At 41.8% G+C, this 21,071-nt stretch overlaps 1 protein-coding gene across 1 annotated transcript in view; it reads left to right on the top strand.

The window, feature by feature from the left end:
• LOC124550969 (lipase 3-like) overlaps positions 1–1,235 on the top strand; it is a 78,443-nt gene extending 77,208 nt beyond the window's left edge. Inside the window, exon 8 of the mRNA XM_047125788.1 lies at positions 898–1,235. Within this exon, the coding sequence (XP_046981744.1) occupies positions 898–1,053 (156 nt within the window). The 3' untranslated portion in view covers positions 1,054–1,235. The remainder of the gene's footprint in view (positions 1–897) is intronic.
• The last annotated feature ends 19,836 nt before the right edge of the window (positions 1,236–21,071 follow it).

The following is a 21,071-nucleotide window of genomic DNA, read 5'->3' as shown; positions in this document are numbered from 1 at the left end:
ATCTTTGCTCCGTTTGTGTTGAACAACTTCTCCTGGAAAATACATCAGAACGCAATCACTGAGTTCATTCAAGTCATCCACAAATACACACTCAACTGAAAGTCATTGTCTTCTGAAATAATTTCAGGAACAAGAAAAACGTAGTGTTTATCTTTATTATCCAACTGTTTCTTTCACAGTACTAGGCTCACATCTACCACACTGCCATGGTATAAACATTTACTTTCTGCCCCACTAGAATTCGCTACTAGTGCACATGTTGCATCTTTATTGGGGAAAGAAAGAGAAATAAAGACAGAGAGAGAAATAAATGGAATTTAAAGGAGAGAAGAAAAGAAAGTAAAAGTGAGAAGAAAATGAAGAAAAAATTAACAGAAGCACAACTGAAGTTGCTAAAAGTCTACAATCTCCACTGGAAGGAAGAAGCAGAAGAGGAAAAGGAAGAGAGGCAGAAAGAAAAAAACAAAGAAAGAAAGAAAGAAAGAGAAGTAACGACTGGGAGAGAAATAAATGGTATTTAAGGGAGAGAAGAAAAGAAAGGAAAAGTACGAAGAAAATGAGGGAAAAGAAAGCAGGAATGAAACACAGAAAGATTGAATGGAAAATCAAAGAGTGGGAAGGAAATAAAAGAAAAGAGAAGACAGAATAGAAAAAAAGGAAAAAGAAATGAAAAGAAGTAAACAAACTGAAATAAGTAAAAAGGAACAAAGAAAAAGAATCAAAGAGTAAATGCAGTAATGCGAGAGAAATATGGATGAGAAAAATAATGTTTTCCATCACGTGTCATATCAGCCGCTACCGTCATTCCACCAGTTACATGCTCATCTGCACACTATTTCCTAACGTTGAATAAACAAAAAGATCATCACTGGAATTTGATTTTGTCTTCTGTTCCAGGACGTCGACAGGCTGTACAAAGAACTACCGAACTGTATTGGTCGCTTCCTCGTGAGTCAGGACTCCTTCAACCACGTCGACTACATGTGGGCGATCCACGTCAAAGAGCTTGTCTACGATAAAGTTATCAGCCTTATGAACAGATATCTCCCGTAACATGTAGCTTACTGAGCTGCAACATTTCACACGATTACAGTACTGTATGTGAGTAGTTTTACATCATCAAGCTTACTTTTAATTGCAAAAATTGTATTACCAAAATGAAATTGGAACCTCTTTTTGTATGGAGCATTTGTTTTGTGAGAAATTGTGAATAATTTCCAAAATAAAATTAATTGTTAATTGAAATAATGGTTGCTTTCATTATATTCTTCTGCCATGATTCTTTGAAACTGTGTTTCCAGAATAACTCAAGTCATTCCAGTCCGTTTTTAGGTAACTTGTCCAATTTGAGAAAATATGTAGCCTCAAATCTATACTCGCTACCTGAACAGTTGTGACACAGTGTCCCAGAATGCTTTAATGAGGCTGCTTATATGCCTCCAGCGCAGACGGTGAACGGAACATTCACTTGTTGTGTACCAGCGCACCCAACTATGTGCTTGGAAAGCACACTTCTTGCCTCATTAAATTTGTAATAATTCTCCCATTTAGGGTTATTATTATTATTATAATTATTTCTTTCCTTTCTCAGACGTTATGTCCGGTTAAAAATGGAAAGTGATGCGGACCTTGATCAAGCGTGACTTCCTTTTAAATGTATGATACATGTTATGCAGTATTTAGGAACTTTCGGGTAATTGAACATGTATCAATAATTACAGATTTCTATAGTTGTATATATACGTTTGAATGTAGCTGTATTGCGTTGATGCACTGGTCGATATTGTGTGGTATGACTCGTGTGGTTGATAGTATAATTCGTATAATGTCAACTTTATGCTGGTGCCACATGTCCTTGGCTCCCTCAGCCAGCTGGATGTATTTTTCTAATTTTTTTCCTGTTTTCTTCTGTATATTACTTGTATTGGGTATGGATATTTCGATTAGTTGTGTTAATTTCTTCTTTTTATTCGTGAATATGATGTCAGGTTTGTTATGTGGTGTTGTTTTATCTGTTATAATGGCTCTATTCCAGTATCATTTGTATTTATCATTCTCCACTACATTTTGTGGTGCATACTTGTACATGGGAACGTGTTGTTTTATTAGTTTATGTTGTATGGCAAGTTGTTGATGTATTACTTTTGCTACATTGTCATGTCTTCTGGGGTATTCTGTATTTGCTAGTATTGTACATCCGCTTGTGATGTGATCTACTGTTTCTATCTGTTGTTTGAAAAGTCCGCATTTATCTGTTGTGGTATTGGGATCTTTAATAATATGCTTGCTGTAATATCTGGTGTTTATTGTTTGATCCTGTATTGCAATCATGAATCCTTCAGTCACACTGTATATATTGCCTTTTCTTAGCCATGTGTTAGATGCGTCTTGATCGATGTGTGGCTGTGTTAGATGATACAGGTGCTTGCCATGTAGTGTTTTCTTTTTCCAATTTACTTTCTTTGTATCTGTTGATGTTATGTGATCTAAAGGGTTGTAGAAGTGGTTATGAAATTCCAATGGTGTAGCCAATGTATTTATATGAGTGATTTCTTTGTGTATTTTGCTAGTTTCTGATCGTTCTATAAAGAATTTTCTTAGATTGTCTACCTGTCCATAATGTAGGTTTTTTTATATCGATAAATCCCCTTTCCTCCTTCCTTTCTGCCTAATGTGAATCTTTCTGTTGCTGAATGTATGTGATGTATTCTATATTTGTGGCATTGTGATCATGTAAGTGTATTGAGTGCTTCTAGTTCTGTGTTACTCCATTTCACTACTCCAAATGAATAGGTCAATATTAGTACAGCATCAGTATTTATAGCTTTTGTCTTGTTTCTTGCTGTCAATTCTGTTTTCAGTATTTTTGTTAGTCTTTGTCTATATTTTTCTTTCAGTTCTTCTTTAATATTTGTATTATCTATTCCTATTTTTTGTCTGTATCCTAGATATTTATAGGCAACTGTTTTTTCCATCGCTTCTATGCAGTCGTTGTGGTTATCAAATATGTAATCTTCCTGTTTAGTGTGTTTTCTCTTGACTATACTATTTTCCTTACATTTGTCTGTTCCAAAAGCCATATTTATATCATTGCTGAATACTTCTGTTATCTTCAGTAATTGGTTAAGTTGTTGATTTGTTGCTGCCAGTAGTTTTAGATCATCCATGTATAGCAAATGTGTGATTTTGTGTTGATATGTTCCAGTAATATTATATCCATAATTTGTATTATTTAGCATGTTGGATAGTGGGTTCAGAGCAAGGCAGAACCAGAAAGGTCTTAACGAGTCTCCTTGGTATGTTCCACCCTTAATCTGTATTGGCTGTGATGTGATGTTATTTGAATTTGTTTGGATATTAAGTGTGGTTTTCCAATTTTTCACTACTATGTTTAGGAACTGTATCAATTTAGTATCTACTTCGTTTATTTCCAATATCTGTAGTAACCATGAGTGGGGTACACTATCAAAATCTTTTTGGTAATCAATGTATGCGTAGTGTAGCGACCTTTGTTTAGTTTTAGCTTGATATGTCACCTCTGCATCTATTATCAGTTGCTCTTTACATCCTCGTGGTCCTTTGCAGCAGCCTTTTTGTTCTTCATTTATAATTTTGTTCTGTGTTGTACGTGTCATTAATTTCTGTGTAATGACCGAGGTTAATATTTTGTATATTGTTGGTAGGCATGTTATGGGGCGATATTTTGCTGGGTTTGCTGTGTATGCTTTATCTTTAGGTTTCAGATAAGTTATTCCTTGTGTAAGTGTATCAGGGACTGTGTATGGGTCTGCAATGTAACTGTTAAATAATTTAGTTAGAAGTGAATGTGTAGAGGCGATCTTCTTTAGCCAGAAATTTGCTATTTTATCTTTTCCGTGGCTTTCCAATTGTGTGTAGAATAAGTTGCTCGGGTGACATCATGTTGAAAAATTATCACTTCAGGCATTTGTGGTATCGTCTTGTCTGTGTCTGTTTCTGCTTGTATCCACCGTGCATGTCTGTTATGTTGTACTGGGTTTGACCATATGTTGCTCCAGAAGTGTTCCATGTCTGTTATGTTTGGTGGATTGTCTATTTTAAGGTGTGTGTTATGGATTGTCTGGTAAAATTTTTTTTGGTTTGTGTAGAATGTTTGGTTTTGTTTCCTTCTATTTTCACTTTTTTTGTATCTTCTAAGTCGTTTGGCCAATGCTTGTAATTTCTGCTTCTTTTCATCTAATTGCTCTATCGCTCTGTGTTTGTTTTCCTTCTAGGGTGGTTGCAGGAAGCATATCCTGCAAAACACCTCTATTTGGATTTAAATCATTTTCCGTGTGGCTAGCAGTGTCGTTACAATTGTGGACGGGTATAGGGTTCAAGCGTCGTCCCCGACCATGACAGTGCTTGTCCGAGGCTTTATTAGTTCTGTCCTGAACCAACTAATCACACTAAAAGGGGGGTTAGCCCTATTAGTCGTTTGTTCTTTTCGTCGCCTTTTACGACTGGCAGAACATACCGGAGGTCTATTCTTTTCCCGGGCCTCCACGGGGTTTATTATTATTATTATTATTATTAGTATTACTATTATTGTTATTAGTGAATGTCTCCACTGGAGAGCGATAAGCAGGTGATCGTCAATCTTTCTTGAGATTCTTCTCACTTTCCCAATATTTCTTCATTTTTCTCCCTAAAGGTCATCTTTCTTTCTTCGGTCCACTTCGGTTGGTATGATTTTGGGTTCATCTCTGGATAAAATTCCATTTATCAATTTTGCTTCTGAATGCATCCCTGTCTGATGCGTTTGTTACGTTAGTTTTTATTTTTGTCAGTTTCCCATGGTATTTATGCTTTAAGTGATGTCACACAGTCAAGTAGACGTTTAGATAATCTGTTTCCAGGCAATCTTTCCAGTGACCATACAACTTCATTCGTCTCTTTCTGACGTAAGTTGCGATGTTTGATACTTTTTCTGTTGTCTCTACGGTTTGCAGTCTGTATCGAACTTGTGTGTAGTGTGGTCCCAGAATTTTTCTAATTATCTTTCTCTCGACTTTCTTAAATTCTTGTAAATGTAGCCTTTGGTTTAATGAGAGTGTCTCGGTTGCATATGTGACTGTCGGATAGATTACTGTATTGTAGTGTCTTACTTTAGCGCCCTTTGACAGACATTTTTTGTTATACATATTTGGAACAAGTCCGGACGCTTTCTTGATTTTCTGCAAGCTGTTTTTTCGTGCACTTTTTCAGAGTCCTGTTGGTTCAATAATTTCACCGAGATGTTTTAAGTGTTTGACTCTCTTGATATCACCATAATTTGTTTTAAGTTTCGGAACATCTATGAATTCAGTCTTCTCAAAGGAGATTTGCAGGGCAACCTTCTCCGCACGTTCTTTGAGGGTTTCCATTTGGGGCGGGGGCAGAGAGGGGTGCTGTTTCTTCACTGTCCGTTACAATCTCTAAGTCATCTGCAAACGCTACCTGTGGAATGTTCAGTTCTCCTTGACTTCTTTCTGGTTCGACTGACTTCCAAAATGTTTGTTTTCTTAGTTCCATTTCCTATTTTTTTGTTACTTCGTCTAAAACTGTACTGAATAATAGTGGCGAGAACTCATCTCCTTATCTTATTCGTGTTTTAACTAAGAATGGTTCCGAAACCTCATCTATGAATTTAATTTTTGATTTAGTTCCTGTCAATGTTTGTTAGATCAGTTTTCGAGTTTTAGTATCTAGTCCGCATTCTTTTAGAATATTGCATAGTGATTGTTTATGTGTAGAATCATATGCTTTTGTAAAATCAATGAATGTGCAGACTATTGGTTTCGATCTGATTGCTTTAATTTTCAGAATAGTTTTAAGATTAAGTATCTGTTACGGGCACGATCTATTAGGTCGAAATTTTATATTCCAGTTGCTCTTGTTTCCTTTCTAAGAGACACGTCAATAAAATTTTTTAAGTGACCGGCAAAATCAAAATACTTGTATAGTTGTTCACATTTGCTCTCTCTCCCTTCCTGTGCAATGGATGAATTAGTACACGTTTCCGATCGAATGGAATATTTTCTGTCTGCCAAATTTTTTGGATGATTTGAGTGATCTCTTCTGAGGAATTTGGACTAAGATTCTTCAGCAGTTTAGCTACAATTCCATTTAGGGTTATACTACTCGTTCTTTCTACAAGAGACAATTATTTAAAGAACATACTATTTAAACTCTGTTTTTCTATTTCAGTAAAAATAGCTTGGACGAGTAGTATTTGTCTTCTGAAGTGCATATTCTATCGACGTTTTATCATTTAATAATATTTATTAGTTTCCTTGAAATTTGGTACATCTTTATAATTTTATACTCCGAATAAGGTACTGTAATATCTAGATCATCACTTATATCTGAAGGATAGATAACCTGTTACATTGTACTACATTCTAAGTCTAAATTTACAGTTGTTTAAAAACTTCCAAAATATTGATGTGACGTTACAGAAACTTACACACTATGTATCTATACTAAACAAAGCTTGCTATTAAAATTTCAACGTTGTAGCTTCAAATTTCAGTGGATGCAACATTTTTGATAAACATTCAGACATTTGCATCTCTAGAGAAACTTCTACACGATGTTTTTGTACCAAAACAAATATACAATTAGAATTTCAATTCCATATCTTGGAAATAAAAAGATATAAAACTTTTAAAAAATTCGTCAAGCTTGAGAAGGGCGAATTTAGTTACGTGGAGAGAGAGTACATCCGTCCTGGAATCGAGGATCTCGACGATTTTTACCTGTTATCGACATCAATATTGACAAGATATCGGTCGCAGAAATTGCAAGACTTTCTATAATGTTTTAAGGTTTTTTCGTATAATTTCGCATTTGAATTTGCCATTTTTAATTTATTCTGGAGTTTGCGAGCATCAAAATGTGTCACGTAAATGGTCGCATCGTCTGTTTGCATTGCCTTGCAAGCTTAAACTTCTTGCACTGCCAAGGGACTGTAGATCTTAGTACGTGGCATAAATTTGACCTTGATAGTCTACCCATTCCTGAGAAAATGTTGTCTTTGCAGGCGGACAGACAGACATTCGGATAACAAATGACAAAAGGAATAATTTTTTCCATGCGATAGATCATGTCCCTCGTCGGTGGCTTCAACGAAGCTGAGGTGAGCAACGTCGGTATCACTGTGACGGGAGGTTTACACATCAAATACATTCGCAAAAACTGGCCAGGTCCGAGTAGGACTCACGACCTAAGGTTTCTGTACAAAACCTAATCAAGCATATAGACTGTTCATGGCTTCCGATAATCGAGAATTTTGCCAATTTTTGCCTGTTACTAATAGTGGCAAGATATCGGTCCCAAGGATTCGAAGATTCTCAAGACTATTTTAATTCCAATAATGTGTGTGACATAAAGTCAGGCAGGAGATCATTTTTGTAATAATCAGTACCTAGTTTGACTTTATTGATCATCTGACACGTTTCAGAATTTATTGATCATCAGACAAGTCTGCGAATATTTGTTTCACATAGAACTTGAAACGCTATATCTACGTGCAGTAATTGTTCCTCGATTGTGGGGCCCTGCCCTCTCGTCTATTATGGGGTGCCTAAAGGATGCTGCTTTCTCGGATAGCTATACAACAATTCAAGAAAATCACGTTAACGGTATTTATTACAATAAAGTTGATGAACAATACTTAACTTTATACTACGAGGTGCACTCAAGTTCTAAGGCCTCCGATTTTTTTTCTAATTAACTACTCACCCGAAATCGATGAAACTGGAGTTACTTCTCGACGTAATCCCCCTGTAGACGTACACATTTTTGACAACGGTGACGCCATGATTCCATGGCAGCGGCGAAGGCTTCTTTAGGAGTCTGTTTTGACCACTGGAAAATCACTGAGGCAATAGCAGCACGGCTGGTGAATGTGCGGCCACGGAGAGTGTCTTTCATTATTGGAAAAAGCCAAAAGTCACTAGGAGCTAGGTCAGGTGAGTAGGGAGCATAAAGAATCACTTCAAAGTTGTTATCACGAAGAAACTGTTGCGTAACGTTAGCTCGATGTGCGGGTGCGTTGTCTTGGTGAAACAACACACGTGCAGCCCTTCCCGGACGTTTTTGTTGCAGTGCAGGAAGGAATTTGTTCTTCAAAACATTTTCGTAGGATGCACCTGTTACCGTAGTGCCCTTTGGAACGCAATGGGTAAGGATTACGCCCTCGCTGTCCCAGAACATGGACACCATCATTTTTTCAGCACTGGCGGTTACCCGAAATTTTTTTGGTGGCGGTGAATCTGTGTGCTTCCATTGAGCTGACTGGCACTTTGTTTCTCGATTGAAAAATGGCATCCACGTCTCATCCATTGTCACAACCGACGAAAAGAAAGTCCCATTCATGCTGTCGTTGCGCGTCAACATTGCTTGGCAACGTGCCACACGGGCAGCCATATGGTCGTCCGTCAGCATTCGTGGCTCCCACCTGGATGACGCTTTTCGCATTTTCAGGTCGTCATGCAGGATTGTGTGCACAGAACGCACAGAAATGCCAACTCTGGAAGCGATCTGTTCAACAGTCATTCGGCGATCTCCCAAAACAATTCTCTCCACTTTCTCGATCATGTCGTCAGACCGGCTTGTGCGAGCCCGAGGTTGTTCCGGTTTGTTGTCACACGATGTTCTGCCTTCATTAAACTGTCGCACCCACGAACGCACTTTCGACACATCCATAACTCCATCACCACATGTCTCCTTCAACTGTCGATGAATTTCAATTGGTTTCACGCCACGCAAATTCAGAAAACGAATAATTGCACGCTGTTCAAGTAAGGAAAACGTCGTCATTTCGAGTATTTAAAACAGTTCTCATTCTCGCCGCTGTCAGTAAAATTCCATATGCCGTACGGTGCTGCCACCTCTGGGACGTATTGACAATGAACAAGGCCTCATTTTAAAACAATGCGCATGTTTCTATCTCTTTCCAGTCCGGAGAAAAAAAATCGGAGGCCTTAGAACTTGAATGCACCTCGTACAACGAGTTGTAAGCGGTGGGCGACATGCAAATACTCAATGTCGATACAAGCAATTAATGTAAGGCACAAGTCTCAGTGTAACAGTTGGGATGAAGGCTCTACTAGTGTGCCTCTTCCATTGTCCTGGTATCCTAGTGCCGGTGTACTAAAAGAAATCCGAATACGCGATAACTCACACAAATCTGAAAACTGTATATTCATCTAAATACTCAGGGATTACAATTACAAATTACCTAAATTCGAACGATTACATAGGTAATGTTCTGGGTAGAGGAAACCAAAGACTGCAATTGATTGACAGAACACTTAAAAGATGCAGCAGATCTACTAAAGAAACTTTTTACACCACGTTTGTCCGCACTATTCTGGAGTATTACTAAGCGGTGTGGGATACGCATCAGTTGGGAATGACGGATAAGATCGAAAAAGTTCAAAGAACGGCAGCTTGTTTTGTATTATCGCGAAATAGGGGAGATAGTGCCACAAACATGATACGTCAATTGGAGTGGCAATCATTGAAACAAAGGCGTTTTTCGTTGCGACGGGATCGTCTCATGAAACTCCAATCTCCAGTTTTCTCCTCCGATTGCGAAAACATTCTGATGGGACTCACCTACATAGGGAGAAATGATCATCACGATAAAATAAGAGAAATCAGGGCCCGCACAGAAAAATTTAAGTGCTCTTTTTTCCCGCGCGCCGTTCGAGAGTGGAACGGTAGAAATTTTTGGGAATTTGTGGGAAGATCTTATGGGACCACACTGCTAAGGTCATCGGTCCCTCATCTTACACATTACTTAATCTAACTTAAAGTTCCTTACACTAAGGACAACACACATACACACCCATGTCTCAGGGAGGACTCGAACCTCCGACATGGGCAGCCACGAAAACCGTGAAGAGACGCCGTAGACCGGGCGGCTACCCCGCGCGGCAGGAACGGTAGAGAGACAGTTTGAAGAGGGCTCATTGAACCATCTGTCAGGAACTTTACTGTGACTTGCAGGGTAATCACGAAGATTTAGATGTAGATGTTTTGTTATGTTTTTAAAAATAATTTTTGTAGCCGGTTATATACATTTTTAGGGCCCACTCCTTCTGATGAACACATTTTTAGAAATATCCAAACCTAGATCAAGGTCTAAATAAACCTTTGTTTTATTTTGCAGGCTAGACATGTATCGTCCACTGTCCATTATACTCATTTCGGGCATGTCTGAACGAACAGACACCGCTTTTGATTCGGTGGTCGTATACAGCGTTATACACCTGCTCCTACCGATGTAGTTTTATGCAACCCACAATGTTACATATGGCACTTAAAGATCTCGCGCGATATTTTCATGTTCTCTCGCTCGCTGCGGCGAATCTATTACTGCTACAGAAAAATGAACAGAATATTTCTGTAGAAAATTTAATGTGCAGTAGTTAAATATTATACTGCCATATGTTTTCGCTAGAGGCCATAGTTTTCGAATTATTACAAAAAATCGACAAAAGTGACCTGCAAACGCACCACCACTCCCAAACTCTGCCTCCACTCGTTCTGACTTCTGTTGTGTTGTTCGTGGCGCCCCCTCCTACCACAGTACAAAAATTTGCGACGTCGCGAAGTATTTCCCATTTATAGACTCCATTGCTGGCCGGTAAGTCACCGACGTGGTCGAGCACTAAAAAAACCGTAAAAATTGACGCTTGTGTAAATTTTACCTAACAACTTTCTGAATTTTAGCTGCAAAAAATTCTATATCGTTGTATTCGTCGTACCTTCTGACTACAAAGCTACTTAGCTTGTAAGGTTAAGTTTGGATCGAATTATCAACGTAATTAGTTTCGACGTATTGTTTACAAATGTCGTTTCTATTTCGTTTCTCTCACGGCCACGTTTATGTTACTAATGTTAACGACATAGGCGACTACGCTGGTTAGAGACTAAAAAAGATCGAATATCCGGAATAGTTCTAGAAGCCGGGAATTTTTGTACAGTCGTAGGAGAGAGTGCCACTAACAGCACACTACATATCCCGAGTGGTGAGGGATGTGTGTGGGGGTGGGAAGTGCGTTTGAAGCTCACTTTTGTACGTTTTTCTTGAATAATTCGAAATCCGTGGGCTCCATCGGAAACGTGTCTCAGTGCAAAATTTGACTACATTAAATTTAAAAAAAAGAACTTAGTTTATTTTTTTCTGTAGGGCCAATAGTTTGCGAGAAGCGAGCGAGAGAATATGAAAATCTCACGACTGGTTTTTGAAGGCCAGATACAACATTATCGGTTGCATAATACGACATCGACAGGAGCAGCTGAACCATCCTGTGTACATGATGAATCACCAAGAGTTGCACCGCAAGTACACTACTGGCCATTAAAATTGCTACACCGCCAAGATGACGTGCTACAGACGCGAAGCCGACCAGGGTGGCTGAGCGGTTCTAGGCGCTACAGTCTGCAATCGCGCGATCGCTACGGTCGCAGGTTCGAATCCTGACTCGGGATGGATGTGTGTGATGTCCTTAGATTAGTTCGGTTTAAGTAGTTCTGTTCTAGGGGACTGATGACCTCAGAAGTAAAGTCCCATAGTGCTCAGAGCCATTTGAACCATTTTTACAGACGCGAAATCTAACCGACAGGAAGAAGATGCTGTGGTATGCAAATGATTAGCTTTTCAGAGCATTCACACAAGGTCAGCGCCGGTGGCAACACCTACAACGTGCTGACATGAGGAAAGTTTCCAACCGATTTCTCATGCACAAACAGCAGTTGACCGGCGTTGCCTGGTGAAACGTTGTTGTGATGCCTCGTGTAAGGAGGAGAAATGCGTACCATCACGTTTCCGACTTTGATAAAGGTCGGATTGTAGCCTATCGCGATTGCGGTTTATCGTATCGCGACATTCCTGCTCGCGTTGGTCGAGATCCAGTGACTGTTAGCAGAATATGGAATCGGTGGGTTCAGGAGGGTAATACAGAACGCCGTGCTGGATCCCAACGGCCTCGTATCACTAGCAGTCGAGATGACAGGCATCAATCCGCATGGCTGTAACGGATCGTGCAGCCACGTCTCGATCATTGAGTCAACAGATGGGGACGTTTGCAAGACAACAACCATCTGCACGAACAGTTCGACGACGTTTGCAGCAGCGTGGACTATCAGCTCGGAGACCATGGCTGCGGTTACCCATGACGCTGCATCACAGACAGGAGCGCCTGCGATGGTGTACTCAACGACGAACCTGGGTACATGAATGGCAAAGCGTCCTTTTTTCGAATGAATCCAGGTTCTGTTTACAGCATCATGATGGTCGCATCCGTGTTTGGCGACATCGCTGTGAACGCACATTGGAAGCGTGTATATGTCATCGTCATACTATCGTATCACCCGGCGTGATGGTATGGGGTGCCATTCGTTACACGTCTCGGACACCTCTTGTTCGCACTGACGGCACTTTGAACAGTGGACGTTACATTTCAGATCTTTTACGACCCGTTGCACTACGCTTCATTCGATCCCTGCGAATCCCTACATTTCAGCAGTATAACGCACGACCGCATGTTGCAGGTCCTGTACGGGCCTTTCTGGATACAGAAAATGTTCGACTGCTGCCCTGGCCAGCACATTCTCCAGATCTCTCACCAATTGAAAACGTCTGGTCAATGGTGGGCGAGCAAGTGGCTCTTCACAATACGCCAGTCACTACTCTTGGTGAACTGTGGGATCGTGTTGAAGATGCATGGGCAACTGTACCTGTACACGCCATCCAAGCTCTGTCTGACTCAATGCCTAGGCGTATACGGCCAGAGGTGATTGTTCTGGGTACTGATTTCTTAGGAGCTATGCACCAAAACTGCGTGAAAATGTAATCACATGTCAGTTCTAGTATTATTTAGTTGTCCAATGAATACCCGTTTATCATCTGCATTTCATCTTGGTGTATCAATTTTAATGGCCAGTAGTGTAGTTCGGAAACGGAAGGCGCCATTGTATGCCGATTTCACTGGATGGTACGGTAGACAGTCGCCCGCCTTTCCCACCCATACACTGAGTGTTATCGGATTATAATGTGTATTTATTTACAAAAGATATGAATATTTCAGTGGAACAATGCCTGTTGCCGGCAGTACCACAGGGAAAGTAGAGTGCACTAGAACGTCAGCGTTGGTTTCTGCGGAAGCCTAGTGCAAGCAGTCTACGAGATATCGTAGGTTGAACGGTGTACTGATATTTGGCTGTTCCATATGGTAGCTCAAACGAATGTGAATTAAACTTGCGTGCGTTTGTGCAGGCCTACACAGATGTTTATACGTCTGTTCAAAAATGTGTGTGAAATCTTATGGGACTTAACTGCTAAGGTCATCAGTCCCTAAGCTTACACACTACTTAACCTAAATTATCCTAAGGACTGCTCAAAATGACTACTTTGCGGATTTACTGCTGCAGCAACCAGAACATTAATTTTGCCCTCCTTTCCAGTCGCACTTTTCGTTCTGTAACATGTCTTAGGCGATACATAACCATTTCCAAGTAACTGATTAAAGAGGTTCAGAAATAATTGGTTCATTTGTATGAGAACGTCTTAGGGCGTGCACGATAGACGAACGAACGGTATTGCTCTACCTTCACCAAAAACCATGAGAACGTTCGCTTTTTCCATATTGGGACGTACCATCTTCCAAGCACGTCTACTGTGTCTGCTACAACACAATAACTGACATGACCGTCGCAATGCAATGGCATTATACATATTGTACAACACAATATAAACAATAGGATGGAACAAACAGCTGTCGATGTTTAGAGTGTTTACAATATGATAACTCATAAGCTACACTGAAGTCCCAAAGAAACAGGCGTAGGCATGCGTATTCCAATACAAACATATGCAAATACGGCGCTGCGGTCGGCAACGCGTGTACAAGACAACAAGTATCACTCTGCTACTACAATGGCAGGTTATCCAGATTTTAGTGAGCTTGAACGTGGTGTCATAGTTGGCGCACGAGAGATGGGACACATCATCTCCGAGGTAGCGATGAAGTGGGGATTTTCCCGTACGACTATTTCACGAGTGTACCCTGAATATAAGGAATCCGGTAAAACATGAAATCAACGACACTGCTGCGGCAGGAAGAATATCGTGTAAGAAAGGGATCAACTACGATTGAAGAGAATCTTTGGACGGGACAGAAGTACAACCCTTTCGCAAACTGCTGCAGATTTCAATGCTGGGCCATCACCAAGTGTCAGCGTGCGAACCGTTCAACGAAACATCTTTGATATGGGCTTTCGGAGCCGAAGTCCCACTCGTGTACCCCTGATGAATGTACGACACAAAGCTTTACGCCTCGTCTGCGCTCGTCAATACAGACATTGGACTGGAAACATGTAGCTTGGTCGGACCAGTCTCGTTTCAAGTTGTATCGAGCGGTTGGACGTATAGGGGTACGGAGACAACGTCATAAATCCATGGACGCTGCATGTCAGCAAGGGACTGCCCAAGCTGGTGGAGGCTCTATAATGGTGTGGGGTGTGTGCAGTTGGAGTGATACGGGAACCCTGATACGTCATGATACGACTCTGACAGGTGACACGTACGTAAGCATCCTGTCTGGTGACCTGCATCCATTCACATCCATTGTGCATTCATACGGACTTCGGCAATTCCAGCAGGACAATGCGATACCCCACAGTCCAGAATTTCTACAGAGTGGCTCCAGCAACACTCTTCTGAGTTGAAACACTTCCGCTAGCCACCAAGCTCCCAAGACTTAAACATTATTGAGCATATCTGGGATGCCTTACAACGTGCTGTTCGGAAGAGACCGCCACCCCCTCATACTGTTACGTATTTATGGACAGCCGTGCATGATTCACGGTGTCAATTCCCTATTTCAGACATTAGTCGAATTCATGCCACGTCGTGTCGCGGCACTTCTGCGTGCTCTCAGGGGCCTTACACGATATTAGGGAGGTGTACCAGTTTCTTTGGCTCTTCAGTGCAATTACATTTACTCCCTGCAACGAAAACCACTGACATTCTCATTTACGATACTTATGCAATTTTGCTGTCAATAGACACTGCCCCATTTTTCTAACGGTAATAAATAACTGCTCTTTCATGAACGTCTCATTGGCTGATAGAGGGCTGTAGATAACTTCATGGGCATTTCTCTAATATCTGGATGTTGTAAAAGTGTAAGCGCCTTTGTACTGTTTGAAATTGTAAGCGCGCAGTGTCATCAGAGATGCCGTGTCGCCTGGAGGCTTACTTGGACAATGTCTGCTTTGCAAGATGTGCGGGAGATGATGCGCTCTGTTAATCGTGAGATGAGGAGAGACAGTAGAAGGCAGTGGTGTGCCGTGAGTACGCCATAGGCCGAGTGGTACGGCTGCAGTTGTATTCTGAGGAAGTGGGACATCTGGTTTGATCATTAGTTATTTGATATGAGGAAAGAGACTGAAGCATTTTGAGAAGAATATTCTGTTACGATTATTTCGATGAGTGATAGAAGAGGATTTAATTTAAGGTAATTGATTTCAGATTTTGTACTTTATTGCTTCAGCTTGTAGTTACGCATTCTTGGTTCAGGCATCCAGAGACTTGAGTATAGAGAAAATAAGCAGCCAAGCATAATTTTCAATTTGAATTTGGGGTAGGAATAACTGTTGAATATTTAATGTCGTTTTTGCGAGTTGCACTTTTGAAAAGATGTTATTTGATGTTAAAGACCACTTACGTTTGTCCTCTCAAGAACAGTAATTTTTTGTGTAGTGATGTTTGTGAAGCAAAGAAAGAGATAAATTTTCTATATAGAACTTTTCTAATCATAAACTAATTACATCTGATGTTATAATTTATCCAAAGTCATTGTCCACATCCAGGTCAATGCCAGAATATGAGTTATCAGTTTTATTTATTCTGATCTGTTATGAACAAAATACGCTTTGCCTTTTTTTTTTAAAAAAAAAAAGAAAGCGTACTGCACCAGGTGCGTCTCAGTAGTTAGTTGTAGCTCAATAAATACACCACGCTTTCAAGACAGGAGCAGTGTCACTGTATTTGCATCGTGCAACAGGCAAGTCAAAATCAAATAACAAAAAAGGGAACACTGAGGTTTTTCAGGGCCAATTTATCTGTTTAGTGATTCACAGTGTTGAATTCAGACAGAATTCTTGTCATTATGATTGTTTAAACAGACAGGGAACCAGATAGGCTCTTTGAAGCTACTTCCTCGCAGTCAGATTTTGTAACACATTCTCTCAGTCGAATTTTTGTGTACGAAGTTTACTAATTCCTACGTTGAAAGTTTACAGATAGCTTACAATGCCGGCAAGTAAAACTCAGTGAATAACAACAGTCATATTATCATTATTAAGATAGCGTTGATGCCTACAGACACGTGCCATTCCCTACAGTTCAGTTCTGTGAAATGCGCATGTCGATAGCGTCTTCCATTTCCAAAATATTTGCAGTGCCACTCTTAGGGGATTCACCCTGTATACACGACGTAAGGGAAACATTGACCTCAGACGCAATCAGGCACTCAAAAAAATCCTACAGCAACTACTGAAAATTTACGCCAGACTGGGACTCGCATCCAGATTTGCAGCTTTACGTGAGCTGTCGTCTTAAATGCTTCGCCTGTACAACCACGCTTTACAGCCAGCACAAATTCTCAGCTAGTTGCACACTACACATGTAGAGTCCACTGTCCATTATCCTCAATGCTGATTTCGAATAATGATACCTCCAGTGTGAATGCACACTACGTCCGAACTCATGTGGGAATCAGGCAAAGCTGGAAAAGTCATGGGTTAGCGATATGCAGATATACAGACGGCGATAGAATCGTGTACACAAGCTATAAAAGGGCAGTGTATTGGTGGAGCTGTCATTTGTACTCAGGTGATTCACGTGAAAATGTTTCCAACATGATCTTGGGCGGACGACCGGATTTAAAGGACTTTGAACGCACAGTGGTATTTGGAGCTAGGCGCATGGGACATTCCATTTCGGAAATCGTTAGGGTATTCAGTATTCCGAGATACACAGTGTCAAGACTGCGCCGAGAATATCTCGGGCATTACCACAACACGGTGGCCGACGGCCTTCGCTTAACGACCGAGAGCAGCGGAATTTGCGTAGCGTTGTCAGTGCTTACAGACAAGCAACACTGCTTGAAATAACAGCAGAAACGAATGTGGGTCTGAACTGTGATTTATTTTCAATAAATATTCTTAAGAATTTATTTTATTTACTAGTGATTCATCAAGATCATTAACATATTTAATCACACTATGTAAGCATGGAAGTAGTTGCCAGGAGTAATTGATGAAATCATAACCAAATTCTTTTTAACAATTTAGAATTTTATTCACTTTAATAGTGCCTAAAAGCACCCTCTAAATACCAAAGTTACAATTTATTCAGAGGCAGAAAGAAACGAGTTTTGACTGTACGAGCTTTCGGGCAGAGAATCTTGCTGCTCTCTTTTGACACGGCCGTAGTTTGGTTACGACAGTTCACAACAGCCTCTGAAACTACACTGGTGCAAATTTGCAACACACCAGATAACTTTTAACAATTTACACAAGCACGCAAACTATCAACCCCCCCCCCCCCCCCCCCCACCCGTAGGAGGGAGGGAAATGGTACAAAACACTAACAATTAAAATATTAACATTGCCACCGAAGGTGCAACTCGATTTTAACTTGTAAGAATACTAAAATGATCATTTAAATAAAAGTCCATGAAATGCAATCTTATATAAAATTCTACAAGGTTGGCCAGACAATAGTTCAGATGCTCTACAGTACACAGATATCGCCTCTCAAGATCATAGGCAATAATATCAAAGTTTCCAAAGATCAAAACATATTTCAGGTATTAGGCCGTTACATTCCAAGCAATAAATTCCTTAACACACCAAATCCGACAAACATGACAGAGGCAGCTACTAACCTACGGTATATTGATAGGGAGACTACCGAACAACCCGAACCGCAGGTTGCTCCAACCCGCCCCTACTCCACAAGGGAAAAACGGACCACCCAATTTATAAACAACCTCCTTCCCACGGGTGGGCAAACGGAGAAGAATGGTGGGACGATCCCAAAGCAAAACGGCTGGTGACCTCACCAAGAAAACAAGTAGAATTTAACAAGAGTAAATGAAACAACATATCACCAATCACTTAACTTCTAATAAACTGCGATTTCTCGAGAAGACCTGGCGCAGCAACCCCAAATCGCTCTTCCGAACCGTCCGCTGCCAGCCGCTTCAACGGACGCAGGAAGGCGCGCTGATCTCCCGTCTCACTGCGTCGCAGCTCACACCGCCCATACCGATGTCGTGGCTTGACTCCTGTTGCTCTCGTGTCGACCGCGAAGTCACTACTCCTCGCTATACGCCGCGGCCCACTGGACTCACGTGGCGACCTCACACGCGCCGACGCTCAAGACTGACAAGTCTGGAAAGACTCTCATTTTGCCGGCTTTAAACGTTGATCCGAACGACAGACATACTAACACTCTGAACGACAGACAGACACTGACTGCCTAACCAATGCGGACGAGAGACAGACTAGCAAGCTGGGGACGAGAGTCTGACCCAGACTGACCGACTGGCGAGCTCATAGCGCCCCTTAAATGCACGTCAACAGGCAACCTTTCCCGTTTCTCACCAGAGGGAGACACCAAAGCTGCGATTGCCACAGCGGCGCCACCGCCAGAAACGGAGGGCAAATGCTTCACACTACGAGCTGCGGCGCGCTCTTCAAAACAGCAATTTTTACCACGGCTCAGGGTCGTACGACGAACTAATCCTTTACCACAGTGCAGCGAAATTTGTCGTTAACTGGCTATGCCAGCAGACAACCGACGCGAGTGGCTTTGCTAACATTTCCACATTACCTGCAGCTGTTTCCACGGGTTCGTGACCATATCGGCTGGACCTAAACACCAGCCTGGTCAGATGAATCTACATTTCATTTGATAAGCGGTGATGGTACGGTTCGAGTGTGGCGCAGACCCACGAAACCATGGACCTGGTTGTGAACAAGGCACTGTGCATGCTGACAGTGTATCCATAATGGTGCGGACTGTATTTAAATGGAATGGACTGGGTTCTGTGGTCCAATTGAACCGAGCATGGCTGAAAATGGCTATGCTTGGCTGCTTGAAGACCATTTTCAGCCATTCATGGACTTCATGTTCCCAAAAACCGATGAAATTTTTGTAGATGACAATGTGCCGTGTCAGTAGGTCACAACTGTTCGTGATTGGTTTCAGGAACATTCTGCACAGTTCGAGCGAATGGTTTGGCCACACAGACCACTCGACATGAATCGCATCGAATATTTTCAGGACACAATCGAGAGGCCAGTTCGTGCACAAAATCCTGCACCGGAAACATTTTCGCAAATTGTGGACATCTACAGAGTCAGTATTCCTGAATGTTTCTGCAGGGGACTTCCAAAAACTTGTTGAGTTCATGTCAAGTGAAGTTGCTGCGCCGGCCGTGGTGGCCAAGCGGTTCTAGGTGCTACAGTCTGGAACCGCGCGACCGCTACGGTCGCAGGTTCGAATCCTGCCTCGGGCATGGATGTGTGTGATGTCCTTAGGTTAGTTAGGTTTAAGTAGTTCTAAGTTCTAGGGGACTGATGACCTCAGACGTTAAGTCCCATAGTGCTCAGAGCCATTTGAACCATTTTTTGAAGTTGCTGCACTACACCGAGGAAAAGAAGGTCCAATACGATATTAGAAGGTATTCCATGACTTCTGTCACCTCAGTGTAGCTTATATTGAAGTAGAGCAATCATGAAATGGTGTGAGCTTATACGGACTGGCCAAAATATTATGTCGACTTGCGGTATTGCGTGTTGGTCCCCCTGTGGAATGCCGTACAGAATCGGATCCACGTCGCAGACATACAAAAAGACCTTGGAAAGTTTCCAGACATCTGTCGCACCAGCTGTCTGCGTACATGTTGCTCAGTTTCAACCCGGTGGTTTTTTGGCGCGGATCTGCAGTGTTATAGTGTCCCAGATAGCTTCCTCACTGTTCATATCGGGGAATTACGTGGTCGAGACAATAACGTGAGCTCACTATCATGCTCATCAAACCACAGCAGCACTATCCTCTCCTTGTGACTCAGAGTGTTATCCAGCTGGAAGAAGCCATCCCCATCGGGGAAGACAAGCACGTAGGTATACAGGTGGTCAACAATAAGGTTTCTGTTGTCCACTGACTACAGCTTTCACGGTGCAGGTTCCACGGCAGGGCAGACACGTGTCCCCGATTTCATAACAATGCTCCGCTGGCCTACGTCCATTGCACGCAGCTTGTTTCGTGCATCAGTTTGCCTGCATAGCAGCGTATTCGGACACGGACACCGACCTGGTGCAACAAGAAACTTCATTCAACCTCCCAGTTGACATGACACCATTAATCTATTGTCCAGTCCTAAAGATCCCGTCCCCACTCCGTTTGTAAGCTCACTGGACAAAAACTTAGTCAGCCCTAGAGAAATCATTACAAGCATCGTTTAATATCGTGTAATTCCGCTCCTGGAGTTTATATCGCTGTGGGTTCGGTTAGGTTGCGCAGGCTCATCCTGGTTACGCCACCTGCTGAGGATTTCATCTTGCCAGATTGCGGGGATCCTGGGTGTTCCAGAATTTTCTTTGGGGTTCAGGTCAGGTGATTTTTCAGGCAAGCGCAGATGTAATATTGTGAGGAAGTGTTCAGAAAACGAGTCACATGGTCCTTCACACCGGTGAACTTTGCTGCTGTCGTCTTTATGTGACTGAGTGGGCAATGGTCTCTTGTGAGGTGAGCGACTGCAAATGTTCATTTCATGCAGTTCCCGTCTCAGTGTCTTCCGGCTTACAGTTGGGATGGACCTTGGGTGACTGCCTGCGCCAGTTCTTGTCGCGTTTGTAAGCGATTTTGATTCACGAGCTGTGAAATGCGTCTCCAGTCCCTCTTAGGCGGGACGTTTTTCAGACCCAATTTCGACATCGTGGATAGTGGCCAAGAGTGTTACGCCACGACTTGTACGGTC

This window comes from Schistocerca americana, chromosome 9, assembly GCF_021461395.2.
Source record: "Schistocerca americana isolate TAMUIC-IGC-003095 chromosome 9, iqSchAmer2.1, whole genome shotgun sequence".
NCBI classification, from domain to species: domain Eukaryota; kingdom Metazoa; phylum Arthropoda; class Insecta; order Orthoptera; family Acrididae; genus Schistocerca; species Schistocerca americana.
The sequence above is the reverse complement of the archived record's forward strand: the minus strand, read 5'-3'. Positions and strand labels throughout refer to the sequence as shown.